This window comes from Megalobrama amblycephala, linkage group LG15 (assembly GCF_018812025.1).
Source record: "Megalobrama amblycephala isolate DHTTF-2021 linkage group LG15, ASM1881202v1, whole genome shotgun sequence".
Classification (NCBI taxonomy): Eukaryota; Metazoa; Chordata; class Actinopteri; order Cypriniformes; family Xenocyprididae; genus Megalobrama; species Megalobrama amblycephala.
In genome coordinates, this window is record NC_063058.1 from 1928505 (window position 1) to 1951083 (window position 22579).

Here is a 22579-nt window from a genome sequence, read left to right on the forward strand (position 1 = left end):
GTGGATGGTCCCATCCAGTTCCAAGTCTCCTTCATCGCAGATGGTCCAGTCCAGCTCCAAGTCTCCTTCATCATGGATAGTCCCATCCAGCTCCAAGTCTCCTTTGTCACTGCTGTTCCCACTCAACTCCAAGTCTCCTTCATTATGGATATTCCTGCCAACTCCAAGTCTCCTTCATTGCAGATTGTCCCATCCAGCTCCAAGTCTCCTTCATCGTGGATGGTCCCACCAGCTCCAAGTCTCCTTCATCGCAGTTGGTCCCATCCAGCTCCAAGTCTCCTTTGTTGCTGCTGGTGCCTCCCAGCTCTAAATCTCCTTCATCATGGATATTCCCGACAACTCCAAGTCTCCTTCATCGCGGATGGTCCAGTCCAGCTCCAAGTCTCCTTCATCGCAGTTGGTCCCGTCCAGCTCCAAGTCTCCTTTGTTGCTGCTGGTCCCTCCCTGCTCCAAGTCTTCTTCATCATGGATGGTCCCACCCAACTCCAAGTCTCCTTCATTGTGGATATTCCTGCAAACTCCAAGTCTCCTTCATCACAGATTGTCCCATCCAGCTCCAAGTCTCCTTCATTGTGGATGGTCCTGCCAGCTCCAAGTCTCCTTTATCACAGATGGTCTCATCCAGCTCCAAGTCTCCTTTATCATGGATGGTCCCATCCAACTCCAAGTCTCCTTCGTCACTGCTTGTCCCACCCAGCTCCAAGTCTCCTTCATTGTGGATGGTCCCACCAGCACCAAGTCTTCTTCATCATGGATGGTCCCAATCAGCTCCAAGTCTCCTTCAACATGGATTTCCCTGCCCAGCTCCAAGTCTCCATCGTGGATGGTCCTGTCCAGTTCCAAGTCTTCTTCATTGTGGATGGTCCCATCCAGCTCAAAGTCTTAGGGTGCGTTCACACTTGTAGTTCGGTTCATTTGGTTCATTTGGTCAAAAAAAAAAAACAACAAAAAAAAACCATTTAGTCCAGGTCCGATTAGCATTTAGATTTTATCACTGAACGAAAAGATACCGAACCTAAAGGCACAGGGATACCTTCACAACCTGATTGGTCTGATTTTATGACATATTGTCTATTTTGAGACAGAACTTGCCAAACATCCAAAACAATGCTGTGTGCTGAAATAAATGCACTTGTTGTGTGTGCGTAGCCTGCATATGATGGTATTTTGGCCAGCTGGGAACTCGTGAAGAGCTTATAAAATCTGTAAAAGAGTCAAAACAGTGGCGGGAATCCCTCCGTCACACACACAAACGATCTTCTGCCTGGAGATGTGCGTCTGATGCCTGTGATGGGCAAACCCGCGACTATGACAAGAAAAACCAATATGTGTGAGGATTCTGTCCTTTTTAGGGTCTCATCTTCCTGTTTTTGGTTCGTTCTCTGTGTCATCTCCTCAGCTCCTCCATCACCTCAGTCGGTCAGGCTTCTGCCCTGGGCCTTCATCCTGGCTCTGCTCTGGGTCATCCTCTGGTTCCTTCGTCTATTCCCTGTCCCAGTATCCTTAGTTCTTAGTTCTTAAGTTTGCCTTAGTTCTCATTTGTTGTTTGTTACTATGGTTTCTGAGTTTACATATAAACTAGGAAGTGCAAAAAAGTAAGAATTGTTAGATATAAACTCACAATTCTGAGAAAAACATCAGAATTGTGAGATAAATGTCGCAATTATCTTTTTATTTTTATTTTTTATTATGTGGTGGAAACAAGCTTCCATTATGTCATCTCTTTTTAAACTTTTAGACTTTTTAAGTTTATGAGACAAGTGCCACAGTGTGTTGTCTTGCATGTTGGCCATCATTCAAAGTAAAAAGTGTTGCTTGTGTAAAACGTATAAATAAATTTGAATGGACTTACTACAGAATCTTGAGGATCATAACAAATAGCACTAACGATGTTCTGTTGCTTGTCTTTGATTGGTACAGAAGGGAACTCTTCATTGTTCATGATGGGCGCTTGTGTTTCCAGCACTGAATTCCTCCAATAGATTGTGGATCAGAGTTTAACCTGTAGATGAAAAACAACATGAAATACAGGTAAACGTCACAAAATCACAACTACAATTACGAATCCCATCTGAGTGTAAAACACATGTTAAAATGAAAAATAATAAACAGAATTAACCCATCCTACAAACACCCATCTGATTAAGGGCCGCTGATCACAAACATGGTTGTGTCCCAGGAATGTGTGCCGAATTTCTTCCAATAGTGATGATTGATTCTTGAACTAATCATTCTTTTAAGCCAGTATCCAGTCGAGCTGGTTCACAGATTGAACTGAATCGAGAACTTCCATTAAGTAAACTGAATGAGAACTTAATTTGTTGAATTAATATCTGGTCCTTTACATGCAGTCTGTAAGTAATCACATCATTACCGAATGGCACAAGCTGATTGGCCTCTGCTGATCCTGCAGCCAATGAGATTGCTTGTTTATCATTTAAATATTCTAGTTCAGCGTTTGCTGTAGGCTAGTCCAGCAGTGCACTCCGAGTTCCTCTCTTAAAATAGTCAATGGTCTTTTTATTATTTCAAAACACTAAACAATGTTGAATGATCTGCATTATCAATGAATCAAACACGTTCAAAATCATGTTTGATGTTTTACAGTTGCGCATGATGCAAAAGAGTGAATAACTAAGCATATAAGCAAAGCTAGCTTGAAAATATGCATTCACACATGAAAGTTGAGACATATGCACTGTGACAGCAGGTTTAGAGGTTCAGAGTCTGCAAAGCAGATGTATGCAAATACATATGTGACACGTGCTGGCAAAATGAGTCTGAATGTGCATGGGCTAAATGCGAGCTAGAGGCAAAACAAGTGAAAAAATGCCAATTTTGGTCGAATTTGAGGTTTTCACAAAAATTAGCTCATTAAGCCCTCATCTAGTGATCCCAATGCTCCAAATATCAATTAAACATCTAAAAGTATCTTTATTTGTACGTTTTCTGAGAGGAGTACCTTTCCTTTGTCCATGAAAAATGCAGTTTTTCTCTGCTCGCTTCTGGACGACTGGCGCTTCCCTCAGCACAAGTTTGATATCATTTTAAAGCATAGCATTCCAACTTTGTAAATATTCATAGCGAATTTTCAATGGCATGTGATTTTCAAATTCATGCTGATGTAAATGTAATGATCTTACTCATGCTGACTGACAGATCCAAAGTGCTCGCACAAAGACACCTCAGACAGCGCACGATCCCGATATACACATATACACAGAATTACAGTATTTCAAAAAATGTGTTTTAGCGAGTATTCACGCAAACATTGGGCCCTATCATACACCCGGTGCAATGCGGCGCCAGGCTCATCACAAGTGTTTTTTGCTAGTTTCAACCCTTTGAGACCATGTGCCAGGCACGCTGACCATTTTATCCATCGTTAAACTAGCAAAAGAGGATTCAGACATGCCCTAAGTGCACTTGCGCCATGCGCTTTAGACCATGCCCTTAGATCATTAAAATAGGGCGCTCAATCTGTTATGTCTTAAGTGAACGTTTAGTTAACTGTTGGGGAAAAAAAAACATCTGATGTGTAACATTATATTTGGTACAGTAGGTCTTAATATATAGGCTGTCTGTTTCATTAATGTTAATCAAACAATTGTAGAATTATGGAAAAAAGGTTGAATATAGGCCTATATTTTCCTATAGATATTTGGTTTTGACTTGGTGTGTGTCAGATTTGGTGTTATTACCAGGGATTTAAGGTTGTTTTGGAACATTTATAAAACTTTAACTCGATTTTTCTCAAAATTGACTTTGCTAACTCTATTGACTTCAAACAGGTGTAGCTCAGTCATTCTTTGTCTGATTCCAACAAATCATACATTGAAGGTTTTTTGGAAAAAAAAACTCATTTTTGAAAATTTGCTCATTGCGACCCATTTTGCTAGCACGGGTCTCGTATGTTTTAGGGATGTGTCACGATTTTTGAATATTCGATTAGTTTATTTAATTATAGAATATTGAATAGGTTGTGCGATTGTCGTCCTTAAAAAAATCCGTCATGTTTTCAATGGCGACACGTTCATGTAACCAGAGGGTGGCGCACGCTGCCAATAACGCACCTAAAGAGCTGTCAATCAACTTCAAATCAACAGTAGAACACAGACTAGCGTGGCATATAACAGAGACGTTAAAATTAATGTTCACATGACACAAGTGCCGTCATTTAGGCTGTTCACAATGTTTGAAATGCGTTTAGGCAGCCTAAAATCAACATGGCTTGAGGTAGGCTTGCTGCGATAGTCGGTGTTGCCGGTGTTCAGGAAAAACACCGGTATCATCACTTGTCACCGCTCCTGAATTGGCGCTAATTTGAAAGTGAAAGTGAAATCCCCTCGGTCATTCATGGTGCGTGTCCACTGGCGGAGAGCGAGCGTTTTCAGCTAATTCCTATGGAAGCTCAACGTAAGAATTAATTGAAAACGCTTGCTCGGCTTTGCACCGTTATGAATGGCCGTGCAGATTTTACTTTCACTTATATATATGCATTACAATCATTATATGGCTTGAGTTAAGACAGCATATTCCCCAATGAATTAACAAGTTAACGAGAATTAACGAGTTTCAACCAGTATAAGAAAAAGTGCATATGTTAAAAAATTGCTTACTGTACCTTTAACATTGCCATATTCATTAATATGCTAAAACAACATGCAGCAAAATTCACTTGCCCTTTTTGATCGAGCTACTTTTGAAATTAAAGCATTGAGCCAAAGAGTAACTGTTTCAAGTCAATTTAACATGAAACAATCAATGTTTCAAGGACAAACCTGATTCAGTGGTGTAAAATGAATTGTTCAAATACAGTGAACAGCATCAAACATCTTGTTTAAACCCATTCTTTCCCATTATTCTCTCTAGCTTTAATGTGCCCAAGAACTATGAGCATAACTGTGGGCTTTTACATGATGTTTGATGTTTACGACCTGTGATTGTTGCTTGTAGCAATATTTATTATTTGTTTCTTTGTTTACGATCAAGTTTTTATCATTCAAATGAACTGTTTGACTTATCCCTTTGTAATCTTCTTCTAACAATGAAGTTTAACATGAAAACTTAGGAAAATCACAAAACACTGACCATCCTCAAAGCTCTGGATCTGCTTATTACTCTCTATAAATACATTAGGATGCTTGACTTGACTTTTCTGACTAAATGAATAAGAGTAATGCAATAATGTTAACAACAAGCTGATCGCCGTCTATAAAACATTATCATCCATTTTTTCCAACAGGGATTCTGCATTTCTGACAGTTACATTTTACATTCATGTTTAACTCGTGAATGTGTAAGGAGACTTTAAATCAGCAAGTATTAATCAAACAACTTCATCTTGTGAGAACTCTGGCATACATTAAAAGGGAGCGCTTATTATGAAAATAATGCACTTTAAAAGATTAAACTTCATTGCGAAATGAATGTAGTTTTCTGGATGTAAATTGCAATTAATTGAATATGTATTATAGTTTAAATTTATCAAATGCAATTAGTCCACTTAAGCAGGACTTAAAATACAGCTTATGTAATTTCATAATTTCACTTGTATTGTCTTTGAAATACGGTTAAAGTTTAGTGAATGTACTGACAAGCATTTACGGTAAACTAAAATATAATTTAATGTCATTTCTACTGAAATTTGTATGTCATGTATTTAAATACATTTTTAATAATAAAGTTGCAGTTTAGTCAATTTAAACACATTATAACTTTAAATGTAATAGCAAACAAACAGTTAAAATTATAATCAAGTAGTTCACATGTGCTTCAGTGTGTTAGTCAACACATCAAAACAAGTGTGCTTCTTTAGAGATCACTGAAACATGACCTAATTCATAATATCCTCTATAGAAATAGTGACCGCTTTGTGGAAAAGTATTAATGTTGCACTGTAGCATAAAACATCATATTAATGCAGCTCTAAAAAACTGTAAAACATTCAATTCATTCGTGTCAATCCTGTCATAGAGACAGAAAAGTGTTATTAAATGCCTTATTCAGCATTTAAACAAAATTCAGGATTTAACACAAGTGTTTAAACATGTCTGTGTCATAAAGCCACACATGGATATTGTCAAATGTCATGCCTTCACATTCGAGGAAAACATATTACAGCGAATATTATCAGCAACAGAATGAACAAAATAAAATAAACAACCGTAAAGAATTAACCTACCTGATGATGCTCGTCCTGTTATAAATCTAACTAAAGATACAAAATATCCACAACAATCCACCACAACGTTTGAAATTGTAAAGCCTATTATTTAAATTCTTGCCAAGTATTTCGGTGCTACTTTGTGCTACTTTATATGTGTAATAAGCGATACAAAAAAAAAGTCAAAATAGACAAAAGTTACAAAACTCATTTAGAAATTGGTAGTTTATAACGTGGAGCGTATTTCAGTGAGATTTGATTTTAATAGTACCTCAGACAAACAGAAGTCCCGTGACAGTCTACAGGTGAAGCGGGTCCGCGTGAGGAAACATCACTGTAGCGCGCGCTCTTCACGCGATTCTTAAAAAAGCGCGCGGGCGACAGCCTCCCTCCAGAGAGCGCGCGCCTCTCTTCACGCGCTCCTCTGTGACTATCTATCTATCTATCTATCTATCTATCTATCTATCTATCTATCTATCTATCTATCTATCTATCTATCTATCTATCTATCTCATCATTCAGATGAATGTGTCATTAATTTGAACTGTGTCATGTTTGGATGGCTGTTCTCTGGAGTGGCGGAATCCCTCAGGGATCTGACCCTGGATGAAACAGACCGTGGGAAGGACATCGCATCCCATGTTAGAGTTTGAAACAATCAACAAGTTTGTTTACATATTCTTAAAAAAAAAAGCTGTCAGGATGATAAATTTACAGTCCATGCAGAGGAGCATAAAATATCCTCATTATAATTACTTTTTTTATATATATATATATTTTTTTATTGTCACAAGGCCCACGAGAGGCAAAGTTCACGTTTCTTTGTTTTAAGCTTTACTTGATTCGATTATGGCTAATCAAATAACATGAGATTTGATGCCAAACTCAGATACAGACTGTAGTCTCCTCAGGGTTTATGGATATTTATGAGCACTTGATAAGCGAATGTTTTGGGGAACAGATCAAAATTTAGGATCAAAAGCCAAAATTATTTTATTCTGTAGTCTCTGCCACTTTCTGGCACGCGAAATTATTGCGGAACGAGAAAGGGCCAAAATGATTGGTAGAAAAACAGACGGTCTAATTAGAATATTACTATGATGAAGGCTCGACTCATGAATATTAATCAGAGTGATAATTAATTAATCATTAATGACTATATATCTAGTTATATCATTATATCGAAACCCTCTTTGGATTCAGAAAGTCTTTTTAAAGGGGTTTTTAAAAGAGAAATATATATTGTAGAGCAGCTGGTGTGTCAAAAGAACCGAATGGGTTTGGTGGTGTATTACTGTAGGCTCCAGCTAACGCCACTAGGTGGCAGTGTTTACTGACTGAAGAATCTCTTGCCAAAACAGGCAAATTCTGATCTCAGTTCTGATCCTTTTTTATCATGCGTAACATGCTCAGTGTGGATCAGTTAAGTCTTTTAAATGCAGGAGATGTTGATGGGTTTTTTTTTTTTTCTGTCACGTACACTCGTTTAAAAGTCTATGAGATTTAAAAGGCTTTAATTATTTAATCACAGTATAAATTGTGAAATATTACAATTTAAAATATGTTTTCTATGTGAATATATAATAAACTGTAATTTGCATCATTACTCCAGTCTTCAGTGTCACATGATCCTCCAGAAATCATTCTGATGATTTGCTGCTCAAGAAACATTTCTGATTATTAATAAATGTTTGATTATTATCAATGTTGTAAATGTATGATTATTATCAATGTTGTAAACAGCTGCTTCAGATTTGTGTGGAAACTGTGATAAATTTAATTTTTCAGGATTCTTTGATGAATAGAAAGTTCAAAAGAAAAAAAAGATGTTTTGTAACATTATAAATGTATTTACTGACATTATAGATGTATTTATTTGATCAGCTTAATACATCCTTTATGAATAAAAATATTTCAATCATGACAGCTCTCAGAATGAATTTAACCAGTCTATATTAATAAGTATGTAATGTAAATAGGTTTGGTCTTGGCAGACTAGATCTTCTACACTGCTGCTGCTGCTGCTGCTGCTGAATGAGTGAGGATACATCTAAAATGCACATGAATTGAATTCGGGCTGCTGCAAGGAAACATAGGGGGAACCCCTGAGCAGATCTTGGCAGGTGGTGCTGGGGAAGGTGGAGGGCTAACGAAATCCCACGGCACGCTGCAGTGAACTGATCCGATTCGAAGTCAGGAATAAATAGGTTACGTATAGAAAGAAGAAACAAAATGATTGGATAACCAATCGGCTTTAGGTGGACCAAAATTTTTCAAGAGTTTCATGACTGTATATACACTGATCAGACATAACATTATGAGCACTGACAGGTGAAGTGATTAACACTGATCATCTCTTCATCACGGCACCTGTTAGTGGGTGGATATATAAGGCAGCAAGTGAACATTTTGTCCTCAAAGTTGATGAGTTAGAAGCAGGAAAAATGGGCAAGCGTAAGGATTTGAGTGAGTTTGACAAGGGGCAAATTGTGATGGCTAGACAACTGGGTCAGAGCATCTCCAAAACTGCAGCTCTTGTGGGGTGTTCCCGGTCTGCAGTGGTCAGTATCTATCAAAAGTGCTCCAAGGAAGGAACAGTGGTGAACCGGCGACAGGGTCATGGGCGGCCGAGGCTTATTAAAGGCTGACCCGTGTGGTCCGATCCAACAGACGAGCTCCTGTAGTTCAGATTACTGCCATGCATGTGGATGTTACTTTGACATGTACCACCTACCCAAGCATTGTTGCAGGCCATGTACACCCTTTAATGGAAACGGTATTCCCTGGTGGCTGTGGACTCTTTCAGCAGGATAATGCTTCTGACATAAAGCAAAAATGGTTCTGGAATGGTTTGAGGAGCACAACAACGAGTTTGAGGTGTTGACTTGGTTGACTTGATTCCCCAATCGAGCATCTGTGGGATGTGCTGAACAAACAAGTACGATCCATGGAGCCCCCAGCTCACAACTTACAGGACTTAAAGGATCTGCTGCTAACATCTTGGTGCCAGATACAGACGTGGACAAAAATGTTGGTACCCTTGGTAAACATGATCAAAGATGACTATAAAAATAAATTTGCATTGTTTATCCTTTTGATCTTTAATTCATAAAATTAACAAAAATCTAACCTTTCATTGAAGGAAAAGAATTGAAAGTGGGGAAAAAATCACATTGTGAAATAAATGTTTTCCTCCAAAACACATTGGCCACAATTATTGGCACCCTTTTATTCAATACTTTTTGCAACCTCCTTTTGCCAAGATAACAGCTCTGAGTCTTCTCCTATAATGCCTGATGAGTTTGGAGAACACCTGACAAGATATCAGAGATCATTCCTCCATACAGAATCTCTCCAGATCCTTCAGATTCCAGCTCCATGTTGGTGCTTCTTCTCTTCAGTTCACCTCACTCATTTTCTTTAGGGTTCAGGTCAGAGGACTGAGATGGACATGGCAGAAGCTTCATTTTGTGCTCAGTGACACATTTTTGTGTTGATTTTGATGTTTGTTTTGTATCACTGTCCTGATGGAAGATCCAGCCACAGCCCATTATAAGATTTCTAGCAGAAGCGGTCAGGTTTTGATTTTTTATCTGTTGGTATTTGATAGAATCCATGATACCATGTATCTGAACAAGATGTCCAGGACCTCCAGCAGAAAAACAGGCCCACAACATTAAAGATCCAGCAGTATATTTAACCGTGGACATGGGGTACTTTTTATCCATGTGTGCACCAAACCCATCTGGTGGGTTTGCTGCCAAAAAAGCTCTTTTTTAGTTTCATCTGACCATAGAAGCTGGTCCCGTTTGAAGTTCCAGTCGTGTATATGCTGGAGATTGTTTCTGGATGAGAGCAAAGGATTTTTCTTGAAACCCTCCTGAACAAACATGTGGGGATGTAAATTGATCATTTTTTTAGTCTTTCTGAGACTCAAGACTCAACTAATCTCTGCAATTCTCCAGCTGTGACCCTTGGAGATAAGTGTACTATCAGAGAAGTAATAAAGATGTTTGCCGTCGTAATGATGACATCAGTGCAAACAAAGTAGTAACTGTTCTTTGCTCAGGCATGGTTAGCGCTCACACTGCATGTGAGCCCAACCAAACCGTGCCCTGGCCCACCTCTTCCAAGCAGGCCAGGGACAGCTAAACGAACCACGCCAGGGCATGGAACGGAGCGATCACACTTGTCAAACGAACTGGGCTTTGAGGGTCAAATGCACTCGGGCACGGTTCAGAGCGCCTAGTGTGAGTACACCCTTAGACACACACCCTCTTCCAGACAGATCTGTAACATCTTTAGTTGATTGGAACTTCTTAATTATTGCCCTGATAGTGGAAATGGGGATTTTCAATGCTTTAGCTATTTTCTTACAGCTACTTTCTATTTTGTGAAGCTCAACAATCTTTTGCTGCACATCAGAAATATATTCTTTGGTTTTTCTCATTGTGATGAATGATTGGCCTGTGTTTCCTCATGTTTATACTCCTGTGGAACAGGAAGTCATGGCTGGACAATTTCATGTTCATGATCACTCTGGTGTGCTAAAAAAATGTAAATATGAATAAAAATCTGAATATACTTCAGAGATATTTTATTCATAAAAAATTCTAGATTTTTGATAATTTTATGAATTAAAGATCAAAAGTATAAACAATGCAGATTTATTTTTACAGTTATATATATGAAGAGTTTCGTTGCAAAACGAGATAACTCCGTTTTTAACATTTTTGTCAAAACATGTTTATTATTATGTTATCATGTTATTATTTTGTTTTATGGTGCTACTTAGCTGTATTTTTTAAGTTATGAAGGTTTAAATCAAAACAAACCAACTGCAGTTGAATTGATATTAATTGGAATGCACAACCAAAAAACAAGATTTTTGAAAAAAAAAAAAAAAGTTATCTCTTTTTGCAACGAAACTCTTCATATACAGTTATATATATATATATATATATATATATATATATATATATACAGTAATGCAACAATGAAACAGCCCGTGACTCTAGTGTGACTGTGAGTATAAATGGAGCACCTGGAGCACACGTCAACAGCATTTTGTCTGAAAGTAACCCGGCCGAGTAAACCGAAGCATGGCAGCGAGACGCAATGCCTTGTTCCCCTTCTCTGGGAACCATGGTTAAATGCATAATCTGAGACGTTCCCTTTCAAATGGGAACTGCACAGTGCATCAAAGGCACTTTGGGGAACAAAATACCCACTCCGCCTTGCTGAGGGAATAACTACCTAAATGGGGATGACATGAAACAAGAAGTCTAAATGGAAAAAAAATACGGGAAGCCAATTCCTTCACCATGTCAGCACACTGTCAGTGACACTCTTCCTTAAGGCCAAAACCCTACCTCAATCCCAAAAGCAGAGCAGAGCTCAGGTCTGTTAATACCAAAACAGAAAGATAAGTATCACCTTCAAGGGAATACAGGCAAGGAAAACAAGTTCCATCACCTTCTCACTATATGGGGGGGATCTGGTTCAACCCCTAACGGACTCAGGAGAGATGAGAGACAGAAAACTCCAAGTCAGTGTCTCTGCCTGAGAAGAAATAAGGTAAACCTTATTCTGAATTCAATAAATACATCAAGAGATTATTAACTGATTATTAACTGATATCAGCTATGCAAAATCTAATGCAAATTACATAATCATATACTGACAATATACACTAATGCCAAGGTCTCTAGAAAGAGGTTTGGTTAGTGATATTTACGTCTGCCTGATTGTGCTGAATCCGAGGGTGACGTCTTCCACTTGTTGAGCTGGGAAGCGTTGCAGTGGGAAGAAAGGAGTTGGGTTCCGTTTCACAGCCTTGAACAAAAGGAATTTGAAAGTTGAATTTCTGAAGCACAGAGAAGGTCCTTTTCCTGGAACCATGCAGAAGAAGAAAGCCTTGAATTTAAAAGTTCTGATGTCTGTGAAAACAATCCTTATTCTCTGGAACATGCAGACGGAAGGATCTTTAGATTCTGATGTCAACTGGGGATCCAGGCAATCTGGAGGACGACAAGATGTGGAGGATCTCTGATGAGAGGATTTTGAAGTTGGTGCAGAAGATATTTTGAAAATGGGGGTGTTGTCTCCGTTTCAGTTTTCTGACTCCCCAAATTCACTTCTTGCAGAACTTCCTTGTGTCTCTCTTTAAAGCTTCAGAGTCTTGAGAGAGCAACTTTGCAACTTTTATATAGTTGGACTTAGCTTTGCACATCTTGGGACCATAACCTTGAACCAGGACTGGAACAGGAACTGGAGTCTGGAACCAGAAACGGGAAAACTGCAGCAACCCAGAAACTGGAACAACTCTCTGTCTCAGAGACAAGTCTTTTAATCTCTAATGAAATGAATTTGCATTTCATTAGAGCCTTTCAGATCCAGTGTTTTGATTAGCTGATACTGTCAGAGGTGGCCACTGGATGGCTTCTCTCTTGCATGAGGTTCATTTGCATAGCTTAAAGTTCATGCTTAGAACAATGTCTTTAAGGTTTTTCCTACGCATAATTCACTTCCCAAACCAATTTCAGATTAACCTAAGCGTTGTGCTGAAAACATAAAGTCAAAACATCATTGGGCTATGTTGAACTACCTTAACAGGTAACACCAGAGGGATTGTCATGGGCATGCAAAATGAAAAAGAAAAATTGTCTGGACAATTGAGACTGGTTGGTAAAATGTTAACAGGAGTTTGACAACTGATGAATCCTTCTTTGGCTGAAGGTGAAGCTTGGCAAAGTACAGGCAGGGATGGGCAAAAATACATCAAAATGTATTTTAAAATAAAATACAAAATACCTTAATTTTAAATGTATCAAAATAAACTACTGTATTTTTGTATTTTGAAAATACTACAAAATACTTTTACAAGGGAGCATGAAATTTCTTTCGCAAACCTTCCATCATTTGGCCCATTTGATCTATCCCTTCCACCATTAACATTGACTTGATTAAGTACACAATGTTTGATAGCAACAGCTTTTCTTTGCCCGAATCATGCAATAAATCTGACATATGCAACCAGTTAAAGGCACAAATATGTAGGATTTTTAGATTAAAATATTCAAAAACCACTAAAACAATGGTATATTTTTTGTTGACTTGTGTACTTACATTATCCCAAATGTATGAAATATGAAAGAAATAAGCAATTTTAACCAGGACACACACTGTGTCCATGTGTCACCTATCAATGACATCATTACCCTTGATTTCCCATTTTATTTTGTCGAAAAACCATGGAAACATCAAAGACACTTTAGTACTGTATATTATGAGTTTTATTAGACAGGGAATCAACTGTTTGGATACATTCATCGACAGAAAACTCATCATGTTATATCGTTTAACACATTAAGGGCCAGATTTACTAAAGGGGCAAATTATCGTGAGAGCACAATTCCACAATGTGTTGATGGGAGTGGCAAGTTTTGCACGTGATCATTTACATAATGACTAACGCAATCTACCAAGAGCAAATTAGTGTTGGGTCGCAAATAAACAGAGCTGAATCCTGATGCTGATGCTCTCATCAGATGCGGGTCGACACAGGCGCAACTTAACATGTAATCTGACAAACATAGGCCAACATAGCTTGGCAAACGATATGTACGGATAAGGTCTTACTCTGGCATTTCAAAGAAATGAATAATCCTTCTACCACATGCTCTCTGTTCTCTGCGGTGCCTCCTCCTAACAGCAACAGTTGCAGCCATGTCACAAAATGGGTTCAGACATGCTTTTTAGGGCGTTAAATAATGGTGTAAATACCAGTAAATTGACGAGCGCAAACATTAGTAAATCACATTGTGTGATTGATTTAAATACTCTCCTCCCATAAGTTTTGCATCTGAAAGGGAAACTCCTAAAAATGCATATGCAATAAGGTCAGCTGCAAACACAACTCAGTCCACGTGTTTTCAGTGCTAATTTTATACTGCATGTCTTTAGTAAATCCCGACAGTAGTTTTTTAATGGCAAAAGAGGGTTTGCGCTGGCACAAGCTGTTAGTAAATCTGGCTTTTTGTTTGAATCTCGTTTTCTTGATTTATCGCGAGTACCATGTTTTACCATGACTAATATCAATCTAGCTTACTGCAGTGTGCAACAAGTGTCTCATAGCAGCACTATACCAACTTTCAACACACAAATGTATCTAATATGATAAGCAGCGCTGTTTTACCCTACGTGAACATGACCGGAAGAAGCGAAAGCGGCGACTGTGGCATAATAAAAGATCCGCTGCTGTCGAGCCGTGTGTCGCGCTCGCAATCACTCCAGCGGCCTTGTTCAGCTCTCACAGCATTCGGTCCTGCTCTGCTTCATACTACAGTAACGTTAATAATCTCTCCATGAACATGATTTCTGCCTGAGTCCTGTCCCGATTCTTTTCCACCGGCTGCAGACGTGAAGACAATACATCCCACGATTCCGTGAAATCAAGGTGTCATCGAGCTTCGCCTTTGTTTTGAATTAGCGATCTTTAGATCAAAAATTGACATATTGTGGCTTTAACAGATCAAATATTCACATATCACTGTGATCTCCCAGATGAAGGTTAATTTTAAAGTAACCAACAGTATAATGTTTGCAAATGACTCTAATGATTATATCCTAATTTAGTTACTTTGTGTTTGGTAATGAAGGGCCTACTTTGCATCAGCAACACTAACTCAATGACAAACAAGTCATTCATAAGAAGACAACTGACGGCACCTGTATTCATAGCAACTAGTTTTTAAACAATTAATCATTTGATTGTTAATCATAAATGTAGGGGGCTGTTGCTCGGTAATGTTTTCAAGAACATTATGTAAATTGGTATACTATTTAGCCTAGGCTACCAAAATGAACACCAAATCTTAACATGAACTGTTAAAAAATAAAGCAATTCATGCTAAAAATTGATGGAAAGCTGGCAGCCTGCACGTTTCTTGACCACCTTCTTCCATATGGATCAGTTTTCTGTTCTGATCGCAAGTCTCTGCAAACTATTGAGTAGGCACCAATCAGAGGCCGCAATTTTATGATGTCATCATGTAGACTTCTTACAAAGTATTTTACAGTATTTTAAAAATACAAAAATACAAAACACTAAAGTATTTTGATACAAAATACAAAGCCATTTTCATCAACCCTATCAAATACAAATTACAAAATACTATTTTGTATTTGAAATACGTATCATAAATACTGCCCATCCCTGAGTACAGGGACTGAGTGTCTGCTAACTCTGATGACCCTGTTCAGTTATGGGCTACCTCCCTTTCCCTTGTTGTTCTCCACTGAGATGTTAGGTGGAGGAAGAGATGGAGATAGAGATGTGCTCCTCTGACTTGGGGTCTTTGATGGCTTCAAGGAGTATGTCTCGGGATTCTGCTAATTCCTCATCATCCTTTATTTTAATCTCTCTAGTTCAGGGGTGGGCAAACTCGGTCCAGGAGGGCCACTGTCCCTGCAGAGTTTTGCTCAAACCCTAATCAAACACTCCTGAACTAGCTAATCAAGGTCTTCAGGATTACACACAGGTGAGTTTTATCAGGGTTGGAGCTAAACTCTGCAGGGACAGCGGCCCTCGAGGACCGAGTTTGCCCACCCCGCTCTCAGAGTGATTTCTGTCCTTACTCTCCCTAGCAGAGGCAGGGACCTGGGTGCTCTGCTGGAGATCAAAGGACATTGATTGGGAGGCAAACCTGTTATTGCTGGTATGAGCAAACATATTCTGGTGAAGTTCTGACACTTCTTCAAGCTGAAGGGGAGTCTTATTGTCATGCCTGGGTTCAAGCACAGAAGCAAATGGCTTTCTGCCTTTCCTGTCTGTGCCTACATTCCCATTGTCCCAAGCTCGCATGGCAAGCTACCTCAATTCACCTGCAGACATGCAGCCAGTGTCTACAAGGAGTGTGAGTGCTTTTCTCACTGTGGGATAAAGGTTACTCACAAACAAACTCTTAAACATGACATTCTCCTCTGCCCTAGGGTCATCCCTACCAGCCAGCAAATATATCTTCCTTAAACTCTCATAGTACTCTCTAGGAGACTCGTGGTGGCCTTGCTAAAGTTACTTCTATTGTTTATCTTTCAGTGCATTGACTTGTGTTGATAAAACAGAAGGCTCATTTCAATCTAAGTTAGCCTCACACGGGACACCACAAATGTAGTTATTTATGGTCTTAAATATTAATAATATTATTTTTTTTAACTAATATTGAGTTTTTGGCCACACATCACCTAAGGTGAGTGTGAGAGCGTCAGATGATTCCTTTCAATATTTCGGGGCACCAGCCAAGGAATCTCACCTTGACAATAAAGAGCAATCATGGAAGATTGTTGACTGAATTACAATTATATAAATGGCAGGAAGTTCGTCATCTGACCAATCTGACAGATTTGTGAGATATTGTGAACTTGTAAAGCCTCTTACTGTATTATCAACACAAGGAAGACACACGTGTAATAAAATGATTTCATTAACAAAAGGATATACAAGGATAACAACTACTAAATGGATCATGTGCAAGTGAATGAGTAGGATGTTACTATGACATTTACAAGTTACTCTGATGGAAAGATAAACTGTAGTTTCCCTAGAAGAAATAAGGTAAAACCTTCAACTAATAAATCAAGAAACTATTTTGTTATCAACTGATATCAGTTATGCAAAATCTAATGCAAATTAGATAATCATATACTGACAATATACACTAATGCCAAGGTCTCTGGAAAGAGGTTTGGTTAGTGGTATTTACGTCTGCTGGTTGTGCTGAATCCGACAGTGACGTTTTCCACTTGTTGAGCTGGGAAGCGTTGCAGTGGGAAGAAAGGAGTTGGATTCCATTTCACAGCGTTGAAGAACATCCTTGTTTCACATTTTTTTAATGAGGATAAAACATTGATGTGTATGTTATATATATATATATTGAATCTCTTTTATCTTTTTCACTGCTGTGCTGGTTTAATTCTCTAAATGTGAGAAATAGGAATTGTATTGAGAGGATTGTAAATCAGGGAAATAAAATAATGGGGAGGAAGCAGATGGCTATGGACGAGTTATATCATAGACGATAGATAGATAGATGGTTCACAACCTATGTATCATGAGTTTCATCTCCTCCCTTCTGGCATTTGGTATAGAACTCCTATTACTAAAATAAATGGGTTTGGACCTTCATTTATCCCCTCAGCTGTAACTCTCTGTCTCAGAGACAAGACTTTTAATCTCTAATGAAATGCAAATTGGCACCTTTCAGATCCAGTGTTTTGATTGGCTGATGCTGTTGGAAGTGTCCACTGGACTGCATGAGGTTCATTTGCATAGATTAAAGTTCTTGTTTAGAACATGTTTAGAAGGTTTTTCCTATGCATAATTCACTTTCCAAACCAATTTCAGATTAACCTTGTGTTGAAAACATAAAGTCCAAACATCATTGGGTTATGCTGAACTACCTATGCATTAATGCACACCTTAATAGGCAAGTTTGTATATTTTGCATGTACATGTATATACAGTTCTGATAATAGAAATGGAGATTTGCTCCATTTTGTCCACTGTGTGTCCATTTTTATATAGAAAATACATCTTTTGTGGCTTCAAGCCTGGTGGGTGGAGTCAGTTCACACTTCAGGTAAGGACTGATGGACTGGGGTGAACAATGGGAAGAATGGTGATAGGAATAGTCTGCTCAATAACATGCAAATGTCATCATTCTTCTTTTGCACAAATAGTCAGGGTGATTGTCTTTGCAGGCTTACCTCCTAGCCCATCTATTTCCTTGTTTGTGGAACATGTCTTGAAGGTGTGAGTTCTAGAGTCCTGTGCTTTTCATTATGGCAGATGAAAGGGACTATTGATGTAATGGGGGAGCCTGCCGTAATGTCTGCCTGTTGATCACTACAAATTCACACACTTTTGATGTCGATTGAGTGTAGCATTGTACTTTTTTGCTCTTTTTACATACATCAATGTTAAAATTTCATCATAAACAGAGCTGTACAGTGCAGTCGCATGCATTTGAGTCAGAGCGCTCATGCAACATGAGTGCATGTTGTGCTTGTTCGCATTGTAGTGCGTTGTTAATGATGACACAGGTTACAGTTAATGATTATATTTCATTTTAGAAAAGCACAAAGCAAAGAATGACACAGCATATTCGCCTCCATCATTCTCCCCATGAATGCAAGCAGAGAAACCCCAAACACGACCATAACATTTCAAGCTGAAGTATTTACGGGCCGTTGCTTGCTTTTGTCAATCTCATGGGGCATCTAGTGTTGAAATGACTTCCTTTTGCGATCTGACGTGGCTTCGTATCATTTTGAGGCAGAAACAAGATTATAGCCTAGTTCTGTGCGGGGTGATAAAGGCTATGTCATTTGCGAACATTAATGTCATGTATGTCAGCTTCATGCCTGTTTAAGTAATGAACTGCCCTACATGTTATTTTCAGAGATGGTAACAAATGTTTTAATACTTGTGCTACATTGGTGTGGCCTGTGCAAAAACCTCAGTAGCACCAGCGCTATATTGCTTATCATTGCTGTAATATTTTAAAATGGTGCATCACCGTCACTATGATTCACGTTCACAACAGCACAGTGAACATCAGAGTTACTCTGCGATCAGGGCTCTGCACCTGGTCATAAGTGTGCTTGTGCTTTATCGTGCCCCCATCCATTTGCATAGTTCTCTCGAGTATCTCTTCGCTAAGGTATCGAGCGACGACGCTCATGTCGTTATCATTTTGCAAAGGTTTGCATAAACTATGCTAGCATTTGCTGGCTTCAATAGCTATCTTAGGTTTAATTAGCTAGTAGAGCATTATCAAGTAAAAGCGTTCTTATCACTCTGTAAGAGTATTGTACAATGACGCTTATCCATCTTCGTCTTTGTTCTATGTATTTTGAGTATTTCATGATGATCTGGTTTTCATTTTTGGGGTTCTCTCAGCAGATTCTGACACCTTCTCATTCTTTTCGGACTGGTGCTGCTTTGAACTCAGCCGAACGTGGGTTTTCAGCCTCCTCTATCAAAGTGCTCTGTACTTGGTCAAGCCTCAGTATTCAAACTCCCAACAAGATCTGACTCTAAAATGAACTCAAACGCCCAGCAGGCACAGTCAAGTAATAATCAGGGTATATTTCTTCTTGCGAGCTACTGGTGGTGGTTTCATTCTGTTTTCCTATGATATCGACTGGCTTCAGTCTCCACAAATGCTTGTCTTCTTTGCATAAATAACACGGCCTACCGCAGCCCTTCGCATTACATGGTTGATCGGTGCCCCGTGCTTACACAGCCTAACATGGCCATCAGGCAAGACTGACAACTATCCTTTTACGTAACCCAGCATATTTTGACCCTTCACATATTTGGCCATTCATGGCCTTTCATCATTTTATTTACATAATTGGCATATCGTGGCCCTTCGCATAGTACGGCCTGTCTATTTATTTGTTTTCGCTACATTTCACTGTGGATTCTTTGGTAAATCGATCGCATTTCGGCGTAGGCTTAGCAAACTTTTATGATATGGACTCGGCAGTAATGCAACAACATGTCAGTAACTGTGTTCATTCTAATGCCTGATCTGATATTAATGATTCATGTACAGTCAGATGATCTTTGTCTGTGTGTCAGTAAATCAAACCAGTGACTAAACGCTCAACTTCACCTTGTTTCTCTTAGTAGGATGAAAACAATCTGTTATTAGATTAAATGATATATTGAAAGCAATCAAAGAATGCTCCCTTTGCAATCGCTGGAGCTGTCAATCAAACAGTGTGAATTTATCAGTGTCTGAGTTCTGGACAAATTTGTGCCAAAACTCCCGTTTTATTCAACGAATCTCTTAGTTACATCACGTTTGCACTGTTATTTATGATGAAAGCGTTCGTTACTGTGCAGAAATTGAGTTGTGATGATGAGATTATGGCTATTTCATAGGCAAAGATGCCAAAAACACATCTCAGATGTGATCTGCATGTGCCAAGCAAACATCCAGCAAGAAATGAAGTTAGTACAGTGTGCATTCATTCCTGTTCAAGAGTTTAGTTTAGTTTCTCAATCACTGTCATTATGTGACGGTGATTATGATACCACTGGCATCATCTCCTCCTGTGCTGCCGTACAGTCAGGGGTTAGTGGCATACAAAGACAATACAGCAAAACTCAATGGTAGTCTGTCTCCAGAGGAAGAACATTAATGACTGGAGAAACGGTCTTCTTGTGGTTTGGGACACTTTACTTGACAATATAAAAGGCCTTTTCTCTTTGAAAAACATGTATAATCCACCAGGGGTCAGCAGAGTACTAGTAGATTTTATACAACAGGCTTTTCTTCAGTAAACTAAATCATGTATTAAAAATGAGATGTTAGGCATTATAGGGTTAAATTTGAAACAGATGATGCCACAATAATAAGTCACTGTGGGAGAAACATGTTAAAATCTCTATCAAAGATTTGATAAACATTACAAACTAGTTCTTCTTCACAAGCGCTCACAACCTAGAGGCTTACAACCTAGGTTTTGTACACAGCCTAAGAAGACAAATTAATTATGTTTATTTGTGGTGCTGTACTTTGTAAAAGCATAACTGTACAGTTAATTTTCCATTGTTTTCACACACTGAGGGATGAGTCCAAGCTTATTCAACAAATACTGTTGATGAATATATATATATACAGTATATATTATACAGCAATACACTGCTGCACAAATAGCATATATCAATAACCCATAGCAGATCTACACAGGTGGAGCTGGGGAACTTGGAGGGTTTTAGAGGAACTCTCTAGCACACTGCAAACTGCTGTAGTGAATGTAACCCGCCATTTAAATGTGTGCGCAGCTCATTGGCTGCAGATGTGACATCAACCAATCAGCTTGTGCCAGTAGTTAAAGGATTAGTTCACTTTCAAATGAAAATTTCCTGATAATTTACTCACCCCCATGTCATCCAAGATGTTCATGTCTTTCTTTCTTCAGTCAAAAAGAAATGAAGGTTTTTGATGAAAACATCCAGGATTTTTCTCCATATAGTGGACTTCACTGGACTCCAAACGGTTGAAGGTCAAAATTACAGTTTCAGTGCAGCTTCAAAGAGCTTTAAATGATACCAGATGAGGAATAAGGGTCTTATCTAGAGAAACCATCAGTAATTTTCGAAAAAAAAAAAAAAAAAAAAATGTATACATTTTAACCATAAATGCTCATCTTGAACTAGCTCTCTTCTTCTTCTTCTCTATTAGAATTCCAGCAGTGTAGACACTGATAAGTGTATTACTGCCCTCCTCAGGTCAAAGTTTGAACTAAATTGTCATATACAACATGCTAGTGCAAGTTTGGAGGCCATTGAAGTCCACTATATGGAGAAAAATCCTGGAATGTTTTCATCAAAAACCTTAATTTCTTTTTGACTGAAGAGAGAAGGACATGAACATCTTGGATGACATGGGGGTGAGTTGAGATTGTGTTGAAAGCCAATGATCACTGTGAGCTGCTCCAGAGGAGAATGATGAAATGATAAAGTTGAGCTGATAATAAAGATCAGATTTAGAAGCAGATTTAGTTTTGCATGTGCACTTCTCAGCAGTCTAATTGATGCTTCCCCATTAGAGAGAAAACACAGGTGCATCCTATACAGAAGTCTTGTGTGCTGAACCACCTGACATACTTACATGACTTCTCTAGCACAGTTTCAAACAATGCTGCACTGACCTTATTATTTCTCTGTTCCTTTGTTTTGCATGCTTGTTATTTGCATTTGATGTGTATTGTTACTGACTGTTATTAGATGCATTAAAAAGTTATTAAAGTGTTTGAATAAACCATCAATTCTTCTACATACTTTAGTAATGTTTATTAGGAAGAATTATCAATAACACCACACTTCACACAGAGCCCATGTCTTCATCCATCAGTGCTTGCAGAGCACATTGCTCCTTTTGTAGGAGTGAAGGCAGATGAAGATGGATGATTAAAAAAAGAGAAGCACCCTCCTGTGGCCTGTTTGATTGTGATTTGTATTTATCAGTTTTGTTTCTTTTGTGGGTGGTTGTGGTGGTGGCTGATTAATCCGCAAAGAAATTGCGGCATATAATATCTCGGACTACACTTCCATCCTGGAAATCTGCAGGGAGGATGGGGTCTTCCTCTGGGTCTTGTATTTGTTGGGCAGGGTGTTTTCTTATTGAATGTTACATAGTTTCATGGAAAATTAACTGAGATATAGTTTAATGGCCATAGTTCAGAGGTGTTTATTCCTCTATACGTTTAGCTCCACCTGCCTGGAAGTGTTCATTGATCCTAATGACCTTGATTAGCTGCTTCAGGAGTGTTTAATTAGGGCTGGAGGACCTGGGTGGAAAGATAGGACACCCCCTACCATAGTGCTTTCTTTTG

At 38.6% G+C, this 22579-nt stretch overlaps 1 protein-coding gene and 1 long non-coding RNA gene across 2 annotated transcripts in view; one reads left to right on the forward strand and one right to left on the reverse strand.

The window, feature by feature from the left end:
* LOC125247246 (anoctamin-1) overlaps nt 1–7313 on the reverse strand; it is a 47444-nt gene extending 40131 nt beyond the window's left edge. Inside the window, exons 1-2 of the mRNA XM_048158505.1 lie at nt 6438–7313; nt 1853–2002 (exon numbers count right to left, since the gene is read on the reverse strand). Of these exons, the coding sequence (XP_048014462.1) occupies nt 1853–1942 (90 nt within the window). The 5' untranslated portion in view covers nt 1943–2002; nt 6438–7313. The remainder of the gene's footprint in view (nt 1–1852; nt 2003–6437) is intronic.
* Nucleotides 1–22579, forward strand: part of LOC125247326 — a 30865-nt gene that overhangs the window by 7027 nt on the left and 1259 nt on the right. Inside the window, exon 3 of the long non-coding RNA XR_007180058.1 lies at nt 1921–2031. This is a non-coding gene — a long non-coding RNA (uncharacterized LOC125247326). The remainder of the gene's footprint in view (nt 1–1920; nt 2032–22579) is intronic.